Source organism: Mandrillus leucophaeus, unplaced genomic scaffold (assembly GCF_000951045.1).
Source record: "Mandrillus leucophaeus isolate KB7577 unplaced genomic scaffold, Mleu.le_1.0 Scaffold114, whole genome shotgun sequence".
NCBI lineage: Eukaryota > Metazoa > Chordata > Mammalia > Primates > Cercopithecidae > Mandrillus > Mandrillus leucophaeus.
Window position 1 is genome coordinate 4,788,829 of NW_012099654.1, and position 23,195 is coordinate 4,812,023.

Here is a 23,195-nt window from a genome sequence, read left to right on the forward strand (position 1 = left end):
CAGTATAACCCACCAACTCCTCTTTAGATCCTCATACTTGAAACCCCAGTGTCATTATTATATGCATATGATATTCATTTAGGCTAGCATATTTATTCTCAGTGTTTTTCTAATTTAAAAAAATATATCAAGTCCCCTTCAACCAGAGACAGTCATTGCCTTTACTTTATGTGACCACTGTAAGCTCCAGGGGCTGCGCTCGGGCTCATTGCCAAGGCCTGCATTTTCACTTACAGGCAGTCGGCGATCCTGGTACATCATGAGAACTGAGTGTGTCCACCAAGACAGAGTCTCCACAGCTGTCCTCGCGTGATTGACTCACGTCGCCCATCTGTGAGGCCTTCACTGCAACTTGTAGGCTCTCAGCTAAGATAGAGAAAAACAAAAATAAATCTAAAAAACAAAGATAGGTATATATTTCATCTAGACCAGGAGTTGGCAAATTGCATTTGGCCTGTCCCTGTTTTTATATGACCCAGGGGCTAAAAATGATTTTTACATTTTTAAAGGTTGTCAAAACACGGGCATGTGCCTGCGTGCGCACTCACACACACACATGCACACACACCACTGCATCCCAGAGACTGTGACTTACAAAACCCAAAATACTTCATATCTGGCCCTTTATAGGAAAAGTTTGCAGACCTTTAATCTAGACCAATACTTTTAGCATCATTTTACAACAGAGAATTAACTCAATAAAAAACTATAAACCCATTATACAAAAATATCTCAAATGCAACTTTCAGTAAATTGGTAGGCCTAAAAACTTCCTGTCATTCAGTTAGTATCAACATACCAGGCATTAAAATTTTAAAACCTGTTACTCAGAAATATTAGCTATTCCTCAAAAGAGTATTTTCCCTACACTTTTCTTTAGAAATACAGATTCCCAGTCTTTGGCTCTAGACTTACTGGATTTGATTCTCTGGAGGAGAAAACAGGATTTGTATTTTAAACAAGCACCTGTTCTAGGGGCTATTGGGCATTTGACAACTAAGAGGGTGGTTTACAGATTGGAGGAGGAAAGAGACATACACGGCTCACTAGGCTATGCAGAAGCAAGTGTTCAGCACTCATCTCCATCAGCTTTATTAGAGCATCATAAATGCTACTGCAGCATGGAGGAGGAAGAGCATTCTGTTAGCTAGCAGGATTCGGAATATGTTTTTACAGGAGGTGAAAACTGAGCAGGACCTGGAAGGATGGATGGGTTTCAAGAGGCAGAGACAGAAGAAAAGAAAGGAAGGAGGAAAAGCTGTCCAGCAGAGTGAAGTCCCAAGGAGACCATTCAAGGTGCACTACTGAACTGGTTTTTTGTCAGAAGATAACTCCCTCACTCTGATAAGAACTCCTGCTTAATCTTTCAGCTGCAGCTGGTGCTGCATGGTCAGTGACCGAGGGTGGATTATCCAACTGCAGCTAAGGCAGCACCTCCATTGCTCTGGGTTCTAAGCAGCTGGGTCCGCTGCTGCCCTGGCACCTCTGTCACAGTGTACCAGAGGAATGGAAGCAGATGGGCGTACAACCCAGCGTTAATGAAAGTTTTGATGGGGGAGAAAGTTAAAGCCACTGGCTGATACTGAGAGTGGGCGATCTATTTGATCAAGGCTTTATCAAAGATAATGAGGGAGGTCACTGCTTCTTGTCAACCCACTTGGAAGTTTCTTTTTGACTTTATTTCTAAAATATATCTTGACTCAGCCTCTTCTCTCTGCTCCCATTGTCAATGGCACTGGTCTAGACCAAGGCTCATCTCAACTTCTGTTATCACTTCCTAATAGGTCTCCAGGCAGATTTGTCTCCTTCTAGTCTCTTGTCCATTCAGCAGCCAGTGAGTTAAGACATAAACAAGATCACGCCACACCCATGATTCAAAGCTTCCAATGCTTTCCATCATGTTTGGAATAACATCCTCTTTTAAAATTATTTAAACATGGCCTACAATGGTCCGATCCCAGCCTGCCTGGCCCACATCACCTCATTTAATGGTGATCCATGCTGACATCTGCCACCCTGGCCTCCTTTCTGTCCTTAAACACGTGAAGCTCACTGCAGCCTCAGGGCCTTTGCACTTCCTTCTCTCTGCCCAAAATGATCCTCCCCAAGCTCTTGAGACAGCTGGCTTCTCATTTCTCAATCCTCATCTCAAAAAGAGGTCTTTAGGCTAATCTCTCTGAAGCAACACCTTCACCTTATCACAGTCCCATTATGTTTGGGATAGATAACTATCCGAAGTTCTCTTTTTTCCTTAAGTATTGTCTGTCTTTCATCACTAAAAGTTTTACAAAAGCATCACTGCCTCCCAAGCACCAGCAACAGTACAAGGTAGATGCTCAATGGATATCTGAGAAACAGATGGATGGGGGGTTCTATCAGTGAACCCTACTTCAGACCTCTATGCCCTTCTCAAGACCTCAGTTTCCTCAACTGGGAAATAAAGATGGCTGATTCTAAGATTTCTAAATTCTCTTCCAGAGCTAATATTCTGAGATTCTAAACCAGAGGCTGGCAAACATTTTCTGCAAAGAGCCAGTTAATAGTTTAGGTTTTGTGGACTAAACAGTCTGTCAAAACTGCTCATCTCTGCCACTGTAGGAAAAAGTAGCCACAAGCGACACATAAACAAGCAGATGTGGCTGAGTTCTGGTAAAACTAAACTTACAAAAGCAGGTGGTGGGACGTGTGCAGTCCGTGGTCTGTAATTTACCAGCCCTTCTTCTGTACAACAGCATTTCCTGCCAGTCTCTCAGGAGGTGGCTGGTTTATCTCCGAAGCCCTTTGTCCCACTGTCACTTCCAGACCATTATCTCCACCTCTTCTTCAACTCCTTTCTGCCTTGAAGCTCCTGCCCTCCGGTCATACTGCTCACTACCGTCCCTTGTTGATTTTCCTCTATAGACCTTCAGCCACTCGCCTGCCTTCTCTGAATGAGTCAGCACACGGCACAAGTTCTCCGCATCCCACCAATGCTAATCCTGTCAAAATTCTCAATATTTTCAATTCTATAAACTTAGTCCTTCCATCAGCCTGGCCTCTCATCCTCTGGACTTTCTCATCTCCAATGATCGTGCCCTTCACCCGACCTCGGCCACCATCTCCCATTGTTATTACCAACATCTGCACTTCGCCCCCTTAAGTCTATTCGTCACACAGCAGTCAGGAGGTACCTTTCAAACCACAAGTCAAGTCCCTGCTCCACTCAAAATTCTCTAATGCTTCCCATCCCACTCAGGATGAAATTCCAAGTCCTCCTCTCCTGCCATGCAACCTGAGACCTAGTGAACCCTGGACTCATAGAACCCTGGACTCATCCCCTGCACTGCTCACCCCACCCTCCCTTCCCTCTGCCTGTGCTGTCCCCCTGCCTGCTCCTCAGGCGAGCCTGGCACTTCCCTGCACCAGGACCTTTGTGCCGGCCATTCCCTATACCTGGAAGACTCTCCCTCAAGATATCACTCGGCTTTCTTCCTTCATGTCCACTTACACATCATTATATCAAAGAGGCCTTCCCTGACCCCCCTATCTAAAACAGAGCCATCCCAACTCCATCACCCTCTCTCCCCCTTATACTGCTTATTTTTCTTCATAGCACTTGATACAATCTGACATATTTATTTCTTTATATTCGGTGTTTCTAGAAATACAAGTTCTAGCTGAGTAAGGACCTTGTCTTGTTCTGCTGTATCCTCAGCACCAAGACCACAGTGCAAGGCACATAGTAGGTGTTCAATAAACATTTTCTGAACGTGTCAACCCAAACCCTTCTCAAAGCGACTTACCTTCTTTCAGTGCTGCTGCCAGTAATGAGGCTGCCTGGGGAGAGTCGCCTGGGTCAGGTTTAATAAGGAGGTGGGGCTCTAGATGGACGTCCTCGAATCCACTCAGTTCTCCAAGTTCAGCATAGATATGCAGCTTCTCCTCCAAATATGCACAAATTTGTTGGTCTTGGTTAGTGAGTATTTCTATGAAATAGTATTTACCAGAGAAGATTATCACTAACATGAATACTACCACTAATGTGAAAGTCCACGAAAAAGATGTAGCTAATTAGCAAGCAGTATGACCTCCAAGAGAAAGCCCAGGCTGATGAGTAGGGTAGATGCAGGTATCAGTCCTGACCATGCTGCTTAGTGACTCTGGCCTCCAGCAAGTGACTTAACAACTTTCTCAGCTTCCATTGTCTTTTCTGTAAATAAGGTTCCTTTCTCAGTCCCTTAATTCCAGAAAATTTGCAAAGCTATTCTTTGTTTATTCAGGCTGGTTTCTATTAAGACTAAACATTAAGCTTGGGAATGAAAATTGAGGTAGTCCCGTCCATGATGAGTGAACAATACAAATGCCTGGAACGGCACAGGCTTCAGCCAGTTTTGGTCAAAACCAAACATACTGGTTTAAGTTTTTGTTTCTAAACATCCAATTTCTTTGCCCATCTTTGCATGCATCATTGTCCTCAGATTTCAACATATTGCAGAATTCTTAAAGCTCAAAGGGACCTTAACCAGCATTGAATCTAGGAATTCTCAGTCTCCTCTGTGCTTCAAAGTCACCTTGGGAGAGCTGAAAACCCCAAAGTCTACATCCCACCGGCCACAGATTCGGATTCAATTGGTGGAGGGTGAGGGTCAGGTATTCATATTTTTAAAGACCTCTCAACTGATTCCAATGTCAAACCAGAGTTGAAAATCACTGAGCTAGTCTAATCTCCTTCTTTCACAAACTTGGAAACTGGGGACCAGATCTGTTGGGTTCCTTGTCCAAAGTCATTGACATGACAGTGTTGAGACCTAAAATTAAACCATGAGACAAGTAACTCCAACATTCCTCTGTACCACACTGCCCACAGCTATTGTTTCATGTGCATTTTTTACATCCATTTTAATCACTAAGGTGGAAGTGAAGAGAATGTCATCTTATTTGAGCATTTCTAGTGTAAGTTTTTGGTTTTCAGTGTTTCTTGGGAGGGTGGTCCAGGTGGGCCTCAGGTGCACAGGATGAATCATGTAGTTATAACCTCCTGTTCATGACACTCAGGCTTTCCCAACACCCAGGAGAACACCACGATCAGGGAGCCAGAAGTGCCTGCACTGTACCTTGACATTGCTGAATTTTGGCCACTCTGGCTTCAGCTTTCCTCTTGTCTTCATCAGATTCACTTGTCCTTCCCCCTTTTTCTTCAGGACAACTTTAAAAGACAATAGTCAGGAGACACAACTGAAACCAAATGCAAGTATCTGTAGATTCATTGGAAAAACTTGGGAACTTGGCAATGGATTTATTCATAAAGGGAGAAAATTTCAGCATAAAGGGAATGCATCATGCCCCCTGGCCAGAGACTTGTTTTCTTGAGAATACAAAAAATCTTGCATAACATTACATGACTCTCAAAATCAGCGGTGTGGGATGACTCAAATATTCCAGTGAACACAAACACACTCACCACACACACCCATAATGGGAATAAAGTATAAGAATTTTAGGGAATAGAAGTGGGGTGCCAGATCAGATGAGGTGCAGTGGAGGTACAGAAATTGTATATAACTTCAGGATCTAACTAATTAAATTACTGTTGAGAATGATCTCCTCCACCCTTGTGCTCCCAATTATAAAAACTGTCCTTGCACAAGTAATGAGGAATAAATTGACTTAGAATACTTAGATCCACCAATTCAGAAACATTTATTGAATGATTTCTCAGCACTAGGCACACAGAGAAACATAAGACATTGACCCCTGCCCTCGAGGAGCTTCCAATCTAATTAAAGAAACACACACATATGTACATAAAAAAGATAATAGCTACAAGGCAGTATATAAGAAGCATTGAGTAAATGCTTTAGTGAGCAGGTGTTAAAGAATTTCAGGCAAGAAAGAGATCACCAGGACTGAAGAGGTCCTCATGGAGGAGGGGAGGCCCGAGCTGCATCAACGCCTGGCAGGGCACACACAGGCAGAGGGAGGTGCGGGCATTACATGCAGGGAGGCGTGGAGGAGAAAGCTGCAGATGGGGGGCTATCGCAGGCAGGTGCAGGGGGCAGGGAGCAGACCATTCTGGCAGAGGCAAAGTTTTCATGCAGGAAGACATGGTTAGAATATTTTCCCCAGTTGAACAACTCTGTTCCATAGATTATGGACAGAAGGAAATGTTACCTTTCTACAGCCTGCTGGATCCGTCTCATCCAGTTATTGCGTTCCTCCTTGGAATTGGTATGAATTTCATACATCTCAGGACCAGCAGACGAAGCACTGATCAGAAACATTCCTCTCTCCTCATTAGCAACTTCTCTAGCAATAAGCTTTTGAAGGGAAATAACTGATGGCTTCTGATCCTACATAAAATAGGAAGGTGCGCAGATGAAACAGCATCCTAGCTAAAGTAAGGCTCTCGTAAAACATGAGCTAAAGGAAGCAACGGTAGTAGGTAAACCTTTCTCCACTTCCAATCTTTTCAAAAGAGCTGTAGACGTTGATACAATCTCCCATGGAGACGGTATGAAAAAGAGAGGATGGAAAAAGAGGAATTACGGGAATACTCATCCTTAAGACCTGGTGGTTTAGGCTGGGCACGGCTCCTCCTATAATACCAGCACTTTGGGAGGCTGAGGCAGGTGAATCACCTGAGGTCAGCAGTTCAAGACCAGCCTGGCCAATGTGGTGAAACCCCGTCTATACTAAAAATACAAAAATTAGCTGGATGTGGTGGTGTGTGCTTGTAGTCCCAGCTGCTTGGGAGGCTGAGGCACGAGAATTGCTTGAACCTTGGAGGTGCAGGTTGCAGTGAGTGCACTCCAGCCTGGGCAATAGAGCAAGACTCTGTCTCAAAAAAAAAAAAAAAAAAGGAATTGGTTGTTTTAAAAATTGAACTGTTTAAAATACAGAACAATCAGAGAAGAAAAATATCAAAATGCCATAGTCAAGGCAGGAGTTTTTCTAAGATAGCATGAGATAGGAAACTCATGTGTCAAATGTCACAAAGAGATTGAGAAGGATGGAGGCCCTAAAAAGTCCATTTGACTTGCAATATTGTTTCAATGAGGTAACTGAAAAGAAGCCCAGACACTCAGAAGCCCAGCCCGTGGACTATAAAAGATACGAATAGGTGGTAAGACCTTCGACTCCCCAGGCATAACCAATCCTTTTTGCTACTGTCATGTGGGCCACAGCAACAAAATGCCTACAAGTCCTTGCCTCTTCTCACCTAGCAGATGAGCCCTTGGTGGGCAGGAATGGGTCTCATTCATCTTCATGCGCCTAGCACATACCCTTGCATAGAGTAGGCACTCAATAAATGTTGGTAGGACTAGTTTCACATAAGTCCACCAGAGGGTAATAGGAAGAAAGTCTAAAATTTGGCATGTACGCCATGATTAAACCACCTCTTCTATCAGCATCTACTGTGATCCTCCAATGTCCCTTTCTAAACACTGGGGATTGAAAGAGGAACAGCACACTGATGATGCCTGGTAGGTAGATGTAGTTGAAAGAATGGCGAAAAGAATGACTTCAGGATGAACAGTTTGGGGGATAACATGAATTCTTCTTTGGTCTGTGGCTTCCACCACTGTTTACAGAGCTGGTTACAGTGTGTGGTTTTGCTTCACCATCATGGACTAAGCGACGCCTTTATCCAGAACAAGCCACAGTCCCCTCACTGCTGACTCCTTGGTGCTGGCTTGTCAGCTTTCCCAGCATCATACAACTTGGCCACATCTGATGCTGTGTGCCATGGTGACCCAGAGTACCTCCTCACCCCATGCTTCTCAGAGTAGCATGAGAGAAAAAAATATGATGAGACAAGACCACTGGTCTATGAGGCCCTGTGCTCAGCCTCTGAAAGTGGAAGCAAAAGCAGCCCCATGGCAGAGTTGTTGGAATACTGCCCTCTCTAATTAGGGAGATCCTTGGAGCATTGGTAATCTGGCTTACTCTATTATGGACCTACTCCCAAGACCTTATCTGTTTCCCTGATTCCATGTGCAGTTTTAGCTTCCTCAGCTGACAAAGTAAACAGCCTCTGTATATAAAAAGGCAGAGTAGGTTTACTTGCTTAAGACATGAGCAAGAGTGAAATTATTTGAACTAGTTGGTTAGTGTTGCAGGGGAGGGGAGGTGGCAGGGTAAGATCTTTTCAAAGTGAAGAACAGGTAAGTGCAAGGAAAGTAACATTCATTCGATCACCATCGGACCAGGGGGCATAGGAACCTGTCCATCGGTATTCATACTAACTACGCACAAACACTGGAGATGAGCAAAAATTCAATTAACTCTCCAGGAATGGAAGTAGCATGTCTGCCTTGGAGGTACATGTCAAACACTAGTGATGCAAAGGCCTAACCCAGCTTGCAGAGATGTTTTATTTGTGCCACGGCATTTAACAAACAAAGTTTAAAAATAAGTTCTCGGTATTTAAATACTAGGGGATATCACTTTTTAAAACCTTTAGATTTCTGGGTTCTTGGGGAAAGCAGAAGATTAGCAATCCTGGGCCCATATTCCCATTTTAAAACACTGGCTATAGCCCAATAATCCCTGCCATCTTTGAGACAGGGCACAGACTCACTTTTCACTACAGTCCCTACAACTTTCTATTGTCTCCTCGCTTCTGACCCTGTCATGTTCACTCAATCACACTTCTGCCCAATCCCTACAGGCATTAGGGGTTGAAGACCTCTAATGTAGGAGAAGAGGAAAGGAACTGCTACACTTAGCTGTATTGTTACACCGTATCCATTCTGTGCTGATTCTACTATTCAGGGATTCCATTGCGATAAAGACATATTATTTATTTATTTTATTTTATTTTTATCTTTTGAGATGGAGTCTCACTCTGTCGCCCAGGCTGGAGTGCAGTGGTGCGATCTCGGCTCACTGCAAGCTCCGCCTCCTGGGTTCACGCCATTCTCCTGCCTCAGCCTCCCGAGTAGCTGGGACTACAGGTGCCTGCCACCAAGCCTGGCTAATTTTTTGTATTTTTAGTAGAACGGGGTTTCACTGTGTTAGCCAGGATGGTCTCGATCTCCTGACCTCGTGATCCACCCGCCTCGGCCTCCCAAAGTGCTGGGATTACAGGTGTGAGCCACCGCGCCCGGCCATGATACAGAGATTTTGAGACTGCTTCCTATTTGGAACTTCAGCTTGCAAGTCCACATGTTCACTATGTCTTGGTTGTTTGCTCCTTTTGAATTTGCCTTCTTTGATGTTCAAGAGATTCCTCCTAGACTCAGTATTCTAAGACTTAGTGAACACATCTACTTTTTCTTACACATTTTGTAGGTTTGGGCTTTGCCCCAATTTCCAGCTGAGTCCTTTATAAAAACAAAAACAAAGCAAAACTTTCTTGTAGCGACCCACTACTCCATCCTCTTGTTACTTTCAGCTGTTAATCTTCTGGCTATTTCCAAATTAATCACGTCTTCTGTAACATACAGCAAGACAAGCACCTGAGGAAGAAGTTTTTTCTAAAGGGCACAAGGAGTGGAGAATCTCACCTGTACTAGCATGAGGGAAACTTTCTAAAATTCTAGGATGAGAACTAGGAAATCCAGATATCTGTATACCGCTAGCCAAATGCTTCAATTCCCTACAATTTAAACTATAAGATATTGTGACACATGGGCTGTTGTCAGATAGATGTAACTCAGGAGTGTATGAACAGTAGGGTGCACCTGACTCTTCAAGGATAAAATGATGCTTTCTCTTTTGCTCTCTGATACCACCAAGGGCTTAGCTGTCATTTATGAATGCAGCTACCTCTCAGGTTAACATCTTTAAAAAACAGTATCAGTAACATTTTACTGTTGTCCATAGCCAAACACATTCCACCAAGAAGAGCTAGGTTGTAACTGTCTTCATTCTCCCATTTGGTGGATTGCATTCCTAATACCCCACTTAATGGTAAATGTGGTCTAAGGGTAGCACAGATAATGCCTCAGGAGGTCATATGAGACAAGAGGGAAAGAATCACATTGCAAGTCACGCTCTAAGTTGAGCATTACAGGATCTGAATCCATATGCTACCTTGTCCTAAAAAACAATGTAGTTGTCTTTATGTTATCTACTTCATGATCAATCAGCAGGACATCTGTCCGGTAATATCATCCAAGAAGCAGAATCTGCTTTTCTTTTAGGTCTTTGGTTTTAAAGAAGCATTGGTTTCTATAAAGATGTGAATCTGTTTCCTCTTCCTACATGGCCCTCACCATCCCACAGGTTAAACAAAATGGTCCCCACCTTCCCACTTATTTTCTCATGTTCTTTCAGAGAATCTCTGAGCATCTCAGATAACAGCCTAGAGAAGCCACTGGACAAACCAATAGGTTTTCATGAAATTTGTAATACAGTTCAAATCGATTGGGAACGTAGAGACTTCTTTAAGTCTTCTTATTATCCTCTAGTGTAGCTCTGTGAAAATGTCTTTGACCTTTATACAACTCAACATCATTGTGTTGATGAAAGGGAATGTGCCAAACAGGATGAAGAAGCCTCTCAAGTCAGCCTGCCTAGTACACAGCGGCAGATGAGGCACGGCTCCCGCCTCTTTCCCAGAATCTCATCCCTGGATAGACATGCTTCTTTGTTTTCTCTGAATGAGGTAACAGAAGCCACATTAAGCTTTGAATTTGCCAAAACTGATTGGAATTAATGGTATCTGCTAATGGTACCCAAATGTCCTAACATTCAGTGGATGATAAGCACTAGCGTTTTAGGGAGCCACCATTACACTGCCCATATTGCTATTATGTGTCTTGGATTCTTTCCTCCAACGGGGTCTGATGCTCCATGATGCTAACAAGGAATTAACTGGCAATATCGTCCTTCTCTAAGTCATTTGGACCAATCAGATGCCATGTAGTAAATGTCATAAAATACTGATTTTATTGCTAGTGTAACTCGACTATACAAAATGTCTTAAATTCTCATTTTATTGCTAGTCTAAGTCTATGTGCTAGAAATTAGATTACTCTAACACACTACAAAAATAGTTTCATACACTGTCTTTAGAAGCTACTATAGTAAAAAGAAGAAAGAATCTTCTCTAAACATTTAAGCATCAGGATGGTATCCCTTGTCTGGTGGAAAGCACATGATGGCAGTCACAGGGTTAGTAAGTGGGAGAGCAGGGCCAGTGGGCATGGAGAAAGCCCAGTGCTGGAAGAGATCAGCCATGCCCAGCATTCACATTTTAGTTGCTGGATCTAAGGGAAGGGGTTTTGGGGCCGAAGGGGCAGGGAAGAGAGGAGTCTGGAGGAAAGACCAAGATAACTAGATGGTATGGGGACATTTGGGAGGCTCAGAGCAGTGCCTGTTCACTAACCACTACTGAAGGACTGCAATATTCTCACAGTTGGTTATGCTGCCGTAACAGCTAAGTACCAGCCCTGGTTGTCATGAAGCAACACTTACCATGCTAATTTAACCTAATGAGATGCTAGTCTCTAAACACTGCAATCACAAATAATAATGGAAACGTAACATAAGCATATACTTCCCTGTGACTATTTTATTTCACTAAGAATTTTAGGCATTTTTCAAGAAAATGTGTGATTAAACCTATTTTTTAAATGCATCACATGGTCATATACTTACAACGGCTGCAAAGATGTATTTCTGGTCTTTTTCTTGTAAAAAGAGCAGCACATCAGTTAGAAGTAGAGCTAGGATATCTTCAAAGAAAAAACATTACTAGTATTAATGAAGCAAACCACAGTTCAAATAAACTTAATAAAAATAAAAAGACTAACATTTAGTCTAAGTATTAAACTTTTATAAAAAAACACCTGTGTTATGATAGCCAAAGATATATGCTATTAACAATTTAATAGAAAGCTGTCTTTAAGTGTGCATGTTTGTGTGTAGCTGTAGGTATAGGTAAATCTCCAGCAAAGTTTAATGTAGTCACTTTCAAAACAGAAGAAAAATACCCATAAAAAAGGAAGTTTTAATAAAATGGAGCAAACTCTTACCTTTGGCAGGAAAAGTGCTGAATTAAAAATGTAAAAGGGCAGCTTCTACCTCAAATTATATACGCCTGCTATTTTGTTTCATCTAGATCTAAGCAAGATTTAGGATTCCGTACTTCCCTTACAAATTGTTCACAAGAAGTCATCTTCATTGCATCCACTGAATAGTCTAACACAAAGTTACCAAACTGATTCTACTAAACAGATAAAGAGCAAATGACTTCGAGCAATAGAATCTACAGGTTGTGGTTAATATTTTTTTCAATACAACATTGCTAGTTGTTGATCAACAAATCCCATTTCAGATATTAGTTGCAACCTCCATCAAAACTTGATCATCCTCCAATGGGTAATAATTTTTGACTAGCTAGAATTTAACAACCTCTTCTTCTCACTGCCTACCTATGGATGTTATTAAGACCAACTGTTAGAAACAGTGGTTCTTAGGCCTGGCTGCATAGTAGACTCACTTGGGGAGCCTTTAAACATCCCATGGGTTTTGGTTTCATCCTCACAGCGATAAAATCAGAATCTCTGGGAGGAGACATGAGCATTCGCAATGTTTTTAAGCTCCAGAGGTGATTCTAGTGTGTGGCCAGGGTGAGAAAGCCTGGGTTAGGCAGTGTGATAGCTAATAATGAGTCCTTAAGAAATGGAATTATCTGCTTTAGACTCCTGAACAGAGTCAAGTTCGTGCCAGTTAGCAAACAGTAGCACTGAGGAAGAGCTTAAACCAGTGTCAGCAGGTGTGTGGATGTATTCTATTAGTCAGTAACAAAGATGACATTCAGAGTTCTTTTTGTTTCTCCCCTCCATGGTCTGACAGCCCTAGGCAGTGTTGACACACAACAGACCCTAGGTGTGTAGGTGTACTGCCTTGCTTTCAACACACCACAGTTACCAGAATAATTGTTCTGTGCCAACAATTAGCAGAACTCTCAGTTCCTTTGATTTCAGACATCACAAACTTGCAAATTCATAAAATATGTATAAAGGTTTTAGCTTGGGCAACAAACTTCCACCAAAGATTTGTATCATTGGCCAGATTTACCTACTGAAATTCACAAATCAATCTTTCAACTGACTTGGGGTTTGCGCATGTGTACCTGCAATTCTGAACTGTTTTTCTTTTGAAAATCTGTCCTCTGTTAAATGAATAATGTGTATGAAGGGAGAAATTGGTATGGTCGAGCCACAGTACCTTTGAAACGACCTGTAGCAGTTTTCCAGTAAACAAGGCCATCATATAACAGAGTCCTTTCTTCACTCATCAGTGCCTGCTTCCTAAACACATGTCCATTTTTGAGCTTCGTGTATGTTTTGTTTTCAATCTTATTTAGGATCTCAAGCCATTTTTGGTTTTTCTCATATTCATTGACTTTTAAATCCACTGTTGCAATCATGTCTTTAATTAAGCAAAGAGCTTTGCATAAGTCCTTATGTTCTTCGGTTCTTTCTGTGTGGGGAAAAAGAAACAAAAAAAATATTATATAAATAAACCAGAGTACTAAGGAAGACAATTTTTTCTTTAGTTTAAAAATATAGTTAAATACATTACCTAAACAATAAAAACCCCATAAGAAAAATGTTGGATGAAACTTAAATCCCTAGCCTGGGCAACATGGCAAAACCCTGTCTCTACCAAAAAAGATACAAAAATTAGCCAGGCATAGTGGTGTGAGCCTTTTGTCCAGCTACTCAAGAGGCTGAGGTGGGAGGATAGTTTGAGCCTGGGAGGTAGAGGTTGCAGGGAGCCAAAATTGTACCACTGCATTCCAGCCTACGAGACAGAGCAAGACTCTGTCTCAAAAATAATAATAATAATAATAATAATTAAATCCTATAATATCACTCTGTACCTCCCCCCCACCAAAAAGATGTTAAAATATTTTATTATGAAAGGTTTGTATTATTAAATGTGCTTCAGCTGACAGTAAGATGTCTGAATTCTAGGGATGAGTCTGAGCTTCCCCCTAGGGCAGGAAATGTGTTATATACTAACTTAGGCCTTCCTTCTACCTTCTTAGACATGGGTAATCAATAATCCTCAAGCCAAGTTTCTTAAAACTTAAGCCAGCTGTGGGGCCAAGCCAGTAATACTCTCAGAGTCACACGGTGATATGAACAAGCCTCAGAATCACTTATATTCCTTGATCCCTTCCTCCATAAAATAATATTCAAAATCATACTTTATAACTGCATTAGCATAAATCTGAATATATTACTACTATAATTAAACCATTTTCTTTGATCATTTTCTTTAAAATTAAATATTTTAATTTCTTTTACCATCAGAAGAAAAAAATTCATTTTTTCTTTCATTCAAATATTTTCTGATGGAAAATATTTTCTTTTACCAAGTGCTGTGCTAATAGATAAATCAGCCATGCTCATACCAAAAGCAAATAATTATTGATTTCAGTTGTTATTCTTTAAAATACTGGCTACCTGCTCTTGTCTCTAGATTATCTTATGAAAATACTCTGAAGGAGTTTCTGCAGCAGCCTCCTGAAACTCCATATAAAAGTATATTTGGTGATAAAGACCACTTAGTTGATGTTTATTGAGGCAACTGGAACTGAAAGGTAATGTTTCATGTCATTTTGTAGTGGAGATAACTGAAGCTCAGTTAATAATTTGCCCAGTGAATGAGTGGCAGAGCTGAGTATATACAATGCAACGCGAGTGTACAAAATTCCAAACCCAAGCCCTTTGTAACATAACACGCTACCACCCTAATAATAACCTTTACTCAAGATCAATATGTTAGCTTGAGGATTAGACCATTTTATTTATTCATTCATGGCATTGATGTTTTTATTTATTGATCATCTAGTCTGTACCAGCCATTGCACTAGACATTGAAGATCCAGCTGTAAACCAGACAGACACAGGTCTTATAGATCCCACAAGGAGCTTACAGACCAGCCATGTGCATTCATAGCTTCTTAAAAGATGCCCATATGTTACTCCCTGGAACTTGATGAATTGACAGGGTCAAAAATAGATCCTTCTTATAATCCCTCTCAACTTAGTAACTGATTGCTTGGGAGAGTTGATATTTCATGATAGGATCAACAGCATGTTTCATCAGACTGTTGTGAAGGTAATAGGAAAACAAGGAAGAGGAGGTAGTAAGAAAGCCCAGTGGTGGGGAAAATAAAGAGGGGAAACGCAGGTTCAAAGTAAGAAGAAGCCAGCTTGGTTTGAGCTACCTGTAGAAATTCAGACTATTATCCATGCTGCAATATAAAAGATAATTTCTAAAAATGAATCCAAATTCTAAGGCTTTAACAACAGTTTCTCCATCATGAAACTCTTTATGAATCAGAGACCACAAACATTTATGCCTGTTTAGAACACCTCAGCTATGTTTAAAACTAATAAGAGGGGCAAATGTTTATCCCACAAATCACAACTTACCCTTTGTGTACTGCAATATCCTTTCCACCAAGACAGGGTATTTTGTAATACGCTGAGTGACCAACAGAATGCATTCTGGAATTCCTCGGCGTCGAGCCAAAAGATTACTATTTCGGAGCTTAAAAAATATATACATTTTATATACACAAATTCTACCTGTCTTTACTTTTCAGGTGTGAATTTAACAATATACAGAATCTGCAAGAGTACAATTTTATGCAGACTTAACATTCATTGTTATCAAAATGATGCATTATCACTAATTTAAATTGTATACTTTGTCATAAATTTTAATACCCCAACTCTCCAAGATTTTAAGAAGTTTCAAGTTACTCTGATGTATTTGTAGTTAATTCCAAAAGAAGTTCCAATACTTCTAAGTGTCTTGATTTATAAATAGCGAAATTTTTGAAAAATAATCAGAAATCAAAGTCAGACTTTGAACATCAGTTTGCAGTTTACCATTTGTTTTCCCAACAGGTCTTCCTTCACATTTGCTGTTATTCATTACAGCCCTTAGAGTTCCCTCGAATCAGGACAACTTTTTTTCTAAAAATATCAAAGTATTCCTCATAGCATTCAAGTCCTCAATACATATTTATGTGGGAAAAAAGGGAGAAAATCTGGTAGCATTCTTAACATGGCAGATAAAAATTTAGAATCCAGGAAACTTTATAAGACAAATTTCTTCAACAAATAAATCAGCAGAAGAAAAAAAGGGTGGGATAACATTCAAATTAAAAGAGATTTAAGAGATATAACCACCTCATACAATGTGTGAACCTTGGTCAGATCCTGATTTAAGTAATCCAATTTTATGAGATAATCAGTGAAATTTTAAGATATCAAAAATTATGGTTAGTTTATTTGTATAATAATGTCATAATTTTTAAGTTTTTCATCTGGAGAAAAATATTACAGATGAAATTATATGATGTCATGAATCTACTTCAAGCTAATTCAGAAGTGGAGTAGATTCTGTGTTTATTTTCACTTTGATTTTTCTGATATATAACTTGTCAGGGCATAAAACAGCTTCCTAGTGTGTTACAAATATTCTCAGATGGTTGGAAGACATGACCTCACAAATATACAAAAGGAAATGATTTGGGGGCAATATCATTTGAGTCTTCAGAAAAAGAGACTTTACATCTTTGCCACAAACCTTCCACCTCCCTTCTTCCCCTGAAAAGCATCATCTAGCTATGAAATTTGTTTAAATCATTAAGAAACAAGCATAAACTATTTCTCCATGCTGATTTATCACTTTGTAATAAACTTTTAAAATACTTGCCTTAATAAAATTCTGAAACTTTTTATTCTGCTGGAGTTCTTTAAAGAGGTTAACAGCTTCTTTATGATGGCTACAGAATTCTCCATATATTTTCTTCATTTTACTTGCATTTTCTTCTGAAAACTGGGAAGAATAGCATTTCAATAATGGTTTGTAAATTTAGTAAGTTCTAAACACACAAAAAATATGCAATTTTCATCTATTTCAAAAGAGTATTTGCAAATAAAAAAAATAAACATCATAGAGTTTCTGAACACAATCACTTATCTCCTCAGACATTTTTAAAATTAAAATAAAAGAAAGTTGAGTGGTAAGGGTCAACATAATGTGATATTATATTGAACTAATATAATTATCAAATAGCCAAATAAAAAACATTTGATATATTTTATTCTCTTCTTAGTTTTTAATACAAATTTATCATTTCAATTTATAGTTTTAATACTTTTATAGATCGAAAGAAAAGTATATGGCAACATTTGGGGGCCTTCAGGAAGGTCTGACACCCTCCCCCCCAAAAAAATCACTCATTTGGCATTTACATTGGCTAATGACCATGTCCATAGACTCAGTCCTTAGTAAGGAATTTTGCTTTTTTGTTCACACATTACAAGTAGATCAAGAGCAGGCTATCATCAGCCAAGATGAAAGAGACCAGTGAATAATAAGACTGCCTGTTTATTGGCTAATGAAGAGAAGTGGAGATGTGAGCCGGATGTTTCAATAAGCCTTACCTGTAGAAAAACACCTATAGAAAATCCACATAGGAATCAACTTAGAATCATAAAGTGGTGTGAAGAGAACTAGCTGAATGACTTGAAAGCCATTTTTTTGGACTGTGATGGCCTTACATGCACATGTACACACTGAAGAGCATTGTAATGGAAACCAGAACACATCCATCCTCTTAAAAGCACTTAAAATTTACATCACAACCTCTTATCTTTTCGTCTTTGCTTATATGAATGTGTGGGGCCAATAAACCTCAAATGATAATTCTTAAACTACTTACAATCATTCAAAAAATTACTTGAGTACAAATCTAACAAAACACATATATGACTCATATAGTAAAAACTATACAATGCCAGTGAAAGATGACAAAAACCTAAATAAATGAAGTGCTATACGATGTACATGGATTAGAAGACTCAAAATAGTAAAGATGTCAATGTTCTCCAAACTGATAGACAGTTTTAATACAATTCTTAACAAAATCCCAGTATGCTTTTTAAAAATATAAATAAGACTATTCTAGAATATATATGAAAAGGCAAAAGAACTAGAATAGCTAAAACAATTTTGGAAAAAATAATAAAGTGGAAGGACTCAGTCTTCTAAGATTATATAGCTACAGTTATTAACACTATGGAAAGATAGACCCATAGATCAGTGAAACAAAATAGGAACCCAGATACCCACATGATTTTGACAAAAGTGGAAAAGCAATTAGACAGAGGAAGAACAGCCTTTTCAATGAATGGCCCTGGAGCAACTGGACATCCATAGACAAAAAGAAAAAAAAAAAAAAAAACCCTCAACCTAACCTAAGTCTTAAAACCTGCACCAAAAAAAACTCAAAATACAACACACACTTAAATGTAAAACATCAAACTGTAAAACTTTTTTTTTTTTTGAGACAGGGTGCCACTTCTGATGCCCAGGCTGGAGTGCAGTGGTAGGACCTTGGCACACTGCAATCTCAACCTCCCAGGCTCAAGAGATCTGCCTACCTCAGCCCACAAATAGCTGGGACTACAGGTGCATATTACCACGCTCAGCTAATTTTTATATTTTTTGTAGAGACGGGGATTCATCCTGTTGCCCAGGCTGGTCTGAAACTCTTAAGCTCAAGTGATCCATCCACCTCAGCCCCCCAAAGTGCCGGGCTTTACAGGCGTGCACCAATGTGCCCAGCCAAAACTGTAAATCCTTTTTTAAAAATGGGAGAAAATGTTTGAGACCTAGGGCTAGACAAAGAATCCTTAAACTTGAAACAACAGCACAATTATTAAGAGGAAAAACTAATAAAGTAGACTTCATCAAAATTAGCAAATGAGAAGACAAGTTACAGATTTGGAGAAAGTTTGTCAATCACATATCTGACAAGAACTAATGTCTAGAATATGTAAACAAACCTTAATATTCATCAATAAGAAAACAATCCAATTAGAACATGAACAAAAGACATAAACAGAAATTCCACTGAAAGGGATATACAGATGGCAAATAGGCACATGAAAAGATATTTAATATCATTAGCCATGAGGGAAGTGCAACTTGAACCATAATGAGGTGACTTTATACCTCTTAAAATAGGCAAAATTAAAAACAGTGGCAATATCAGATGCTGGTGAGGATGTAGAGAAACTGGATTACTTGCACAGTGTTGATGAGAGTGTAAAATGGTACAACCACTCTGGAAAACAGTTAGCAGTTTCTTACAAAACTGAACATACAACTCCCATACAACCCAGAAATTGCATTCCTGGGCATTTATCCCAGAAAAAATGAAAGCTTAGGTTTGCACCAAAAATCTGCACATGAGTGTTCATAGCAGCTTTATTTATAACTAAATAAAAACTGGAAAGCTAAAAACTGGAAACAAGAAGATATCCTTCAATAAGTGAATGAGTAAACGGTGACACATCAATAGCATGGAATACTACTCAGCATAACTCCCCCATTTTCTGCATACAGACCAACAGCTGAATTCCATTGCTGTAAATGACAGGACGAAACAGCTTCAAAAAACAGTACATTTGGAGAAGATGGCATTCTAGCATCTACCTAGGGAAAGCCATGCTAAAGCAACTGCAGATGGAGCTCCCTGCCTTTCCAAGTGTTGCAGACCACTGTAAAACGTGACATTCAGGTGAATTCCTGATTTTTTCCCCTAAATGGCCCACTCATTCAATAAATATTTATAGTATCATGCACTGTTCCAGGTGCTGAAATATAGCAGTAATCAAATAGCCAAGAACCCCTGCCTTACTGGGACTTACGAGCTAATGATGGTCAACACATCCTCAGAATGTCACTATGAATGTTTCAAAATAACATTTTTTTACTCTTGTTGATGAAAGGGCAGATTTTGATTCAAACCCCACTTACATCATAAAGGTCAAGGACATTAAGCTTTTCTTACCTGTTGTACCAGAATATCTCCAATTCGGTCGATCACAAAATTCCTGTCGCTGCCGGCACAGGATTCCTGCCTTCGTTCCTTCATACTGTAGAAGAAAAGCCTGTGGATTTCAAGCAACTCATCTAAACAGGGGAAAATTTTATCCACGGTGCTGTGGTCCAGCTGAAGCTCCTCTTTCATGCCTTTCCTGAAGATCTCAGACATGATGAACAGGGTCTGGATGTGATGCATCTCTGTTTGCATTAGCTCTGAAATGTGTGAGCACACATAAGCCTTAAGCTTTAAAAAGCAAGTATCACTATTAAACTAAATTAGTAACTCAACACTATATGTTACACAAATAAAAAAGAAATGTTTAAGAATATCAATAATATTCCAATATAAAAGTCAGCCTTAAACATTTCATTCACCCTAAAATATTAAACCGTTTTCTTTTATCCAGATATTAAAGAAGATATATATGTCAGGTCCAATATACAAGAATCTAATGTATCTGAAACTCAACAATATAACTAGCTAGGATCTTTAGATACCTTCAGCTAGGAACTAGGTCTTATTCCAACCTGAATGCCCTTTAAAATACAACTTAGTTTGTTGGCTTCCTTTCTTCCTTTCTTTGTTTGTTTGGTTTTTGCATTGAGCAAGAGCACAATTAATTTGGTGAAATGAATAGAACTAAATAAAGGTCTTCAATGCAGAAAACCGTAAGTCCTTTCTATTGCAGAATCTGTCTCTAAAATTCCACTTTCTCCAGGGGAAAACAATGCATCACAATCAATTGAAGGACACCATCAAGAAAGTGGAAAGGCAACCCACAGAATGGGAGAAAATATTTGTAAATAATTTATCTGATAAGGAACTTGTATCCAGAATATATATTTTTAAAAATCTTGTAACTCAACAATATAAATAAATAAATAACCAATTCAAAAATAGTCAAAGGATTTGAACAGATGTTTCTCCAAAAGGATATACAAATGGCCAATAAGAACATGAAAAGATGCTCAACACCATTAGCTATTGGGGACATGCAAATCAAAACCAAAATGAGACATCACTTCACACACATTAGGATAATTATAATAAAAAAGCAATAAACAACTGTTGGTGAGGAGGCAGAGAAACCGGAACCCTCATACATTGCTGGTGGGAATGCAAAATGGTATAGCTGCTTTGGGAAACAGTCTGGCAGTTTCTCAAGTGATTAAACATAAAGCTACAGTAAGACCCCAAAAGTGGAAAAACCCAAAATGTCCATCAACTGATGATTAGATAAACAAAATAGAATATTTGTCATCTATTAAAAGGAATGGTGTACCCATACGTATTACAACTAGGATGAACCTTAAAAACAGTATGCTAAGTGACAAAAGTCAGCCACAAAAGACCGCATATTGTACCATTCATGTAGAATGTCTAGAATAGGCAAATCTGTAGAGACAGAAAGTAGATTAGTGTTTGCCAGAGGCTGGCAGAAGGGGTAAATGGGGAGTGACTGGTAACATGTACAGGATTTTTGAAGTGATGAAGATGCTCTGAAATTAGACAGGACCTGATGGCTACACAACTTTGTGAATATACTAAAAACTACTAGATTGTGTACTTGTAAAGGAGTGAATTTTGAGCAGGTGAATTATACCTCAATTTTTAAAACGCATCAGGAGAGAAAATAACAACTCACAATTTACAGGTACACCAAAAGTACTAGTTGCACATTAATGAGTATTTCCAAACTTACTGCAAGTTTTGGGAAAGAACCTTAAATATCAGCCATGGAGAGTCAGCAAGTCTAAACATAGCTTTAATATTTTATCAAAAATAAAAATTTCTTTAATTAGAAATTCACTAACTTTGAATTATTATTTCCTATCATGTTTTTAGTGCCTACTCTATGCTAAGCACTTACCTATATCATTTCATTTAATCTTTTAACCCATTAATACATTATGACCCAGAAAATAGGAATGATTTTCCTCATTTTGAAAAGAGAAACAGTGAGGAAGAGAGGGTAAAGAATTCGCCCAGGAACACAAGCCTTTCTGACACAAAATGCCATGTAATAATTCATTCCAATGGGTTAGATTATTTTCAATAATATGAAATTGAGAGGTAAATGAAGAAAATTGACAGAATATAAATTGCCTAAGAAATACTAAAAGGGACAGCATCTTCCTTTCCAAAGTAACTCACACCTACACAGCTCTTGACAGATTTCTAAGCACACTCGTACACCATCTCACCTCATGTCCATAACCACCACCTGAGGCAGGTGACAAGGTATCCTAACTGCCTATGGACTTCGGGGCCCATATTTGCATACACAGGATTAGTGAAAAGACCCAGTGTTATCTTTAAAGTAGGGCATCTTCTTGGAACCACATTTTGGCATCTACTTTGTACTTGAAATTTTTCAAAGTTTCATTTTTTTCCTAGTCTACAATTTAACTTTCCCCAATCCAGAATGCCTTCATCCCAAATAGCATGACAAAATACAGTCTCACCACAGCTGAATTCTGTACTCAGGATGGCAGCACACAGTCAAACCCTGCCCTAACCCAGGTGCAGCTAGTCGGACTGCCCCTGGTCTCTGTGAATGGCTGGTGTATGCAGCCAAACTGGAAGGCCATATGCAATAGCCCTACATTAAAATATGTGAAGGTGTACTGCAGTTCTTATATAGAAGAGGTAAGAGTATAGGCCAAACCGAAGTAAACTTGAAAGGAATATGGGAAATAACATTTGCTCTGTGCCAAATACATATTATACCTCATTGCAATCTCAAAACAGTATTTAAAACCTGAGTATTATTAGGTTATTGCAAAACTGATTGCGGTTTTTGCTATTAATATTATCCTCTTTTTACAGATGGAGAAACTAAGGTTGAGGTGATTTAAATAATTTGTCTGTGATCAGGTAAACAGAAAATGATAGAACTGGGATTCTACCCAACTCTGTACAGTTGCAAATTCCATGTTCTTTTCTCTGCACCATACTGCTTCAACCCAAAAAGCATATTTGAAATGCTTACCAAAAATGACATCCTGTCTTTTGATGACATCCTTCTCCTGCCTATTACAAAATGAGGGATCCACCACAAGACTCCAAGATTCTGCTTCAAACTCCTGGGCATCACTGCTGAGGTCACTCCACAGAGAAGAATCCACAACATCTAACGTGTGTTTAGAAAAGAAAAGCCAGAAGTATAATAACGCAGCACAAATACACCTTCGTAAGTCTACGGATTCCTCACCCTAAATAAATCTGCTATGAACATGGAAACTATTAAACCAAAACATATTAACATGGAGTGAAACACTTTTTTTTTTTTTTTTTTTTTGAGACAGAGTCTCTCTCTGTCGCACAGGCTGGA

At 39.3% G+C, this 23,195-nt stretch overlaps 1 protein-coding gene across 2 annotated transcripts in view; it reads right to left on the reverse strand.

Moving 5' to 3' along the window:
* Positions 1-23,195, reverse strand: part of ARHGEF28 (Rho guanine nucleotide exchange factor (GEF) 28) — a 328,572-nt gene that overhangs the window by 43,646 nt on the left and 261,731 nt on the right. For both annotated transcript variants that reach the window (XM_011996705.1, XM_011996714.1), the window contains 10 exons: positions 22,854-22,994; positions 19,826-20,073; positions 16,678-16,800; positions 15,384-15,501; positions 13,162-13,416; positions 11,587-11,663; positions 6,151-6,329; positions 5,094-5,185; positions 3,783-3,965; positions 235-366 (listed from right to left, as the gene is read on the reverse strand). In XM_011996705.1, the coding sequence (XP_011852095.1) occupies positions 235-366; positions 3,783-3,965; positions 5,094-5,185; positions 6,151-6,329; positions 11,587-11,663; positions 13,162-13,416; positions 15,384-15,501; positions 16,678-16,800; positions 19,826-20,073; positions 22,854-22,994 (1,548 nt within the window). The remainder of the gene's footprint in view (positions 1-234; positions 367-3,782; positions 3,966-5,093; positions 5,186-6,150; positions 6,330-11,586; positions 11,664-13,161; positions 13,417-15,383; positions 15,502-16,677; positions 16,801-19,825; positions 20,074-22,853; positions 22,995-23,195) is intronic.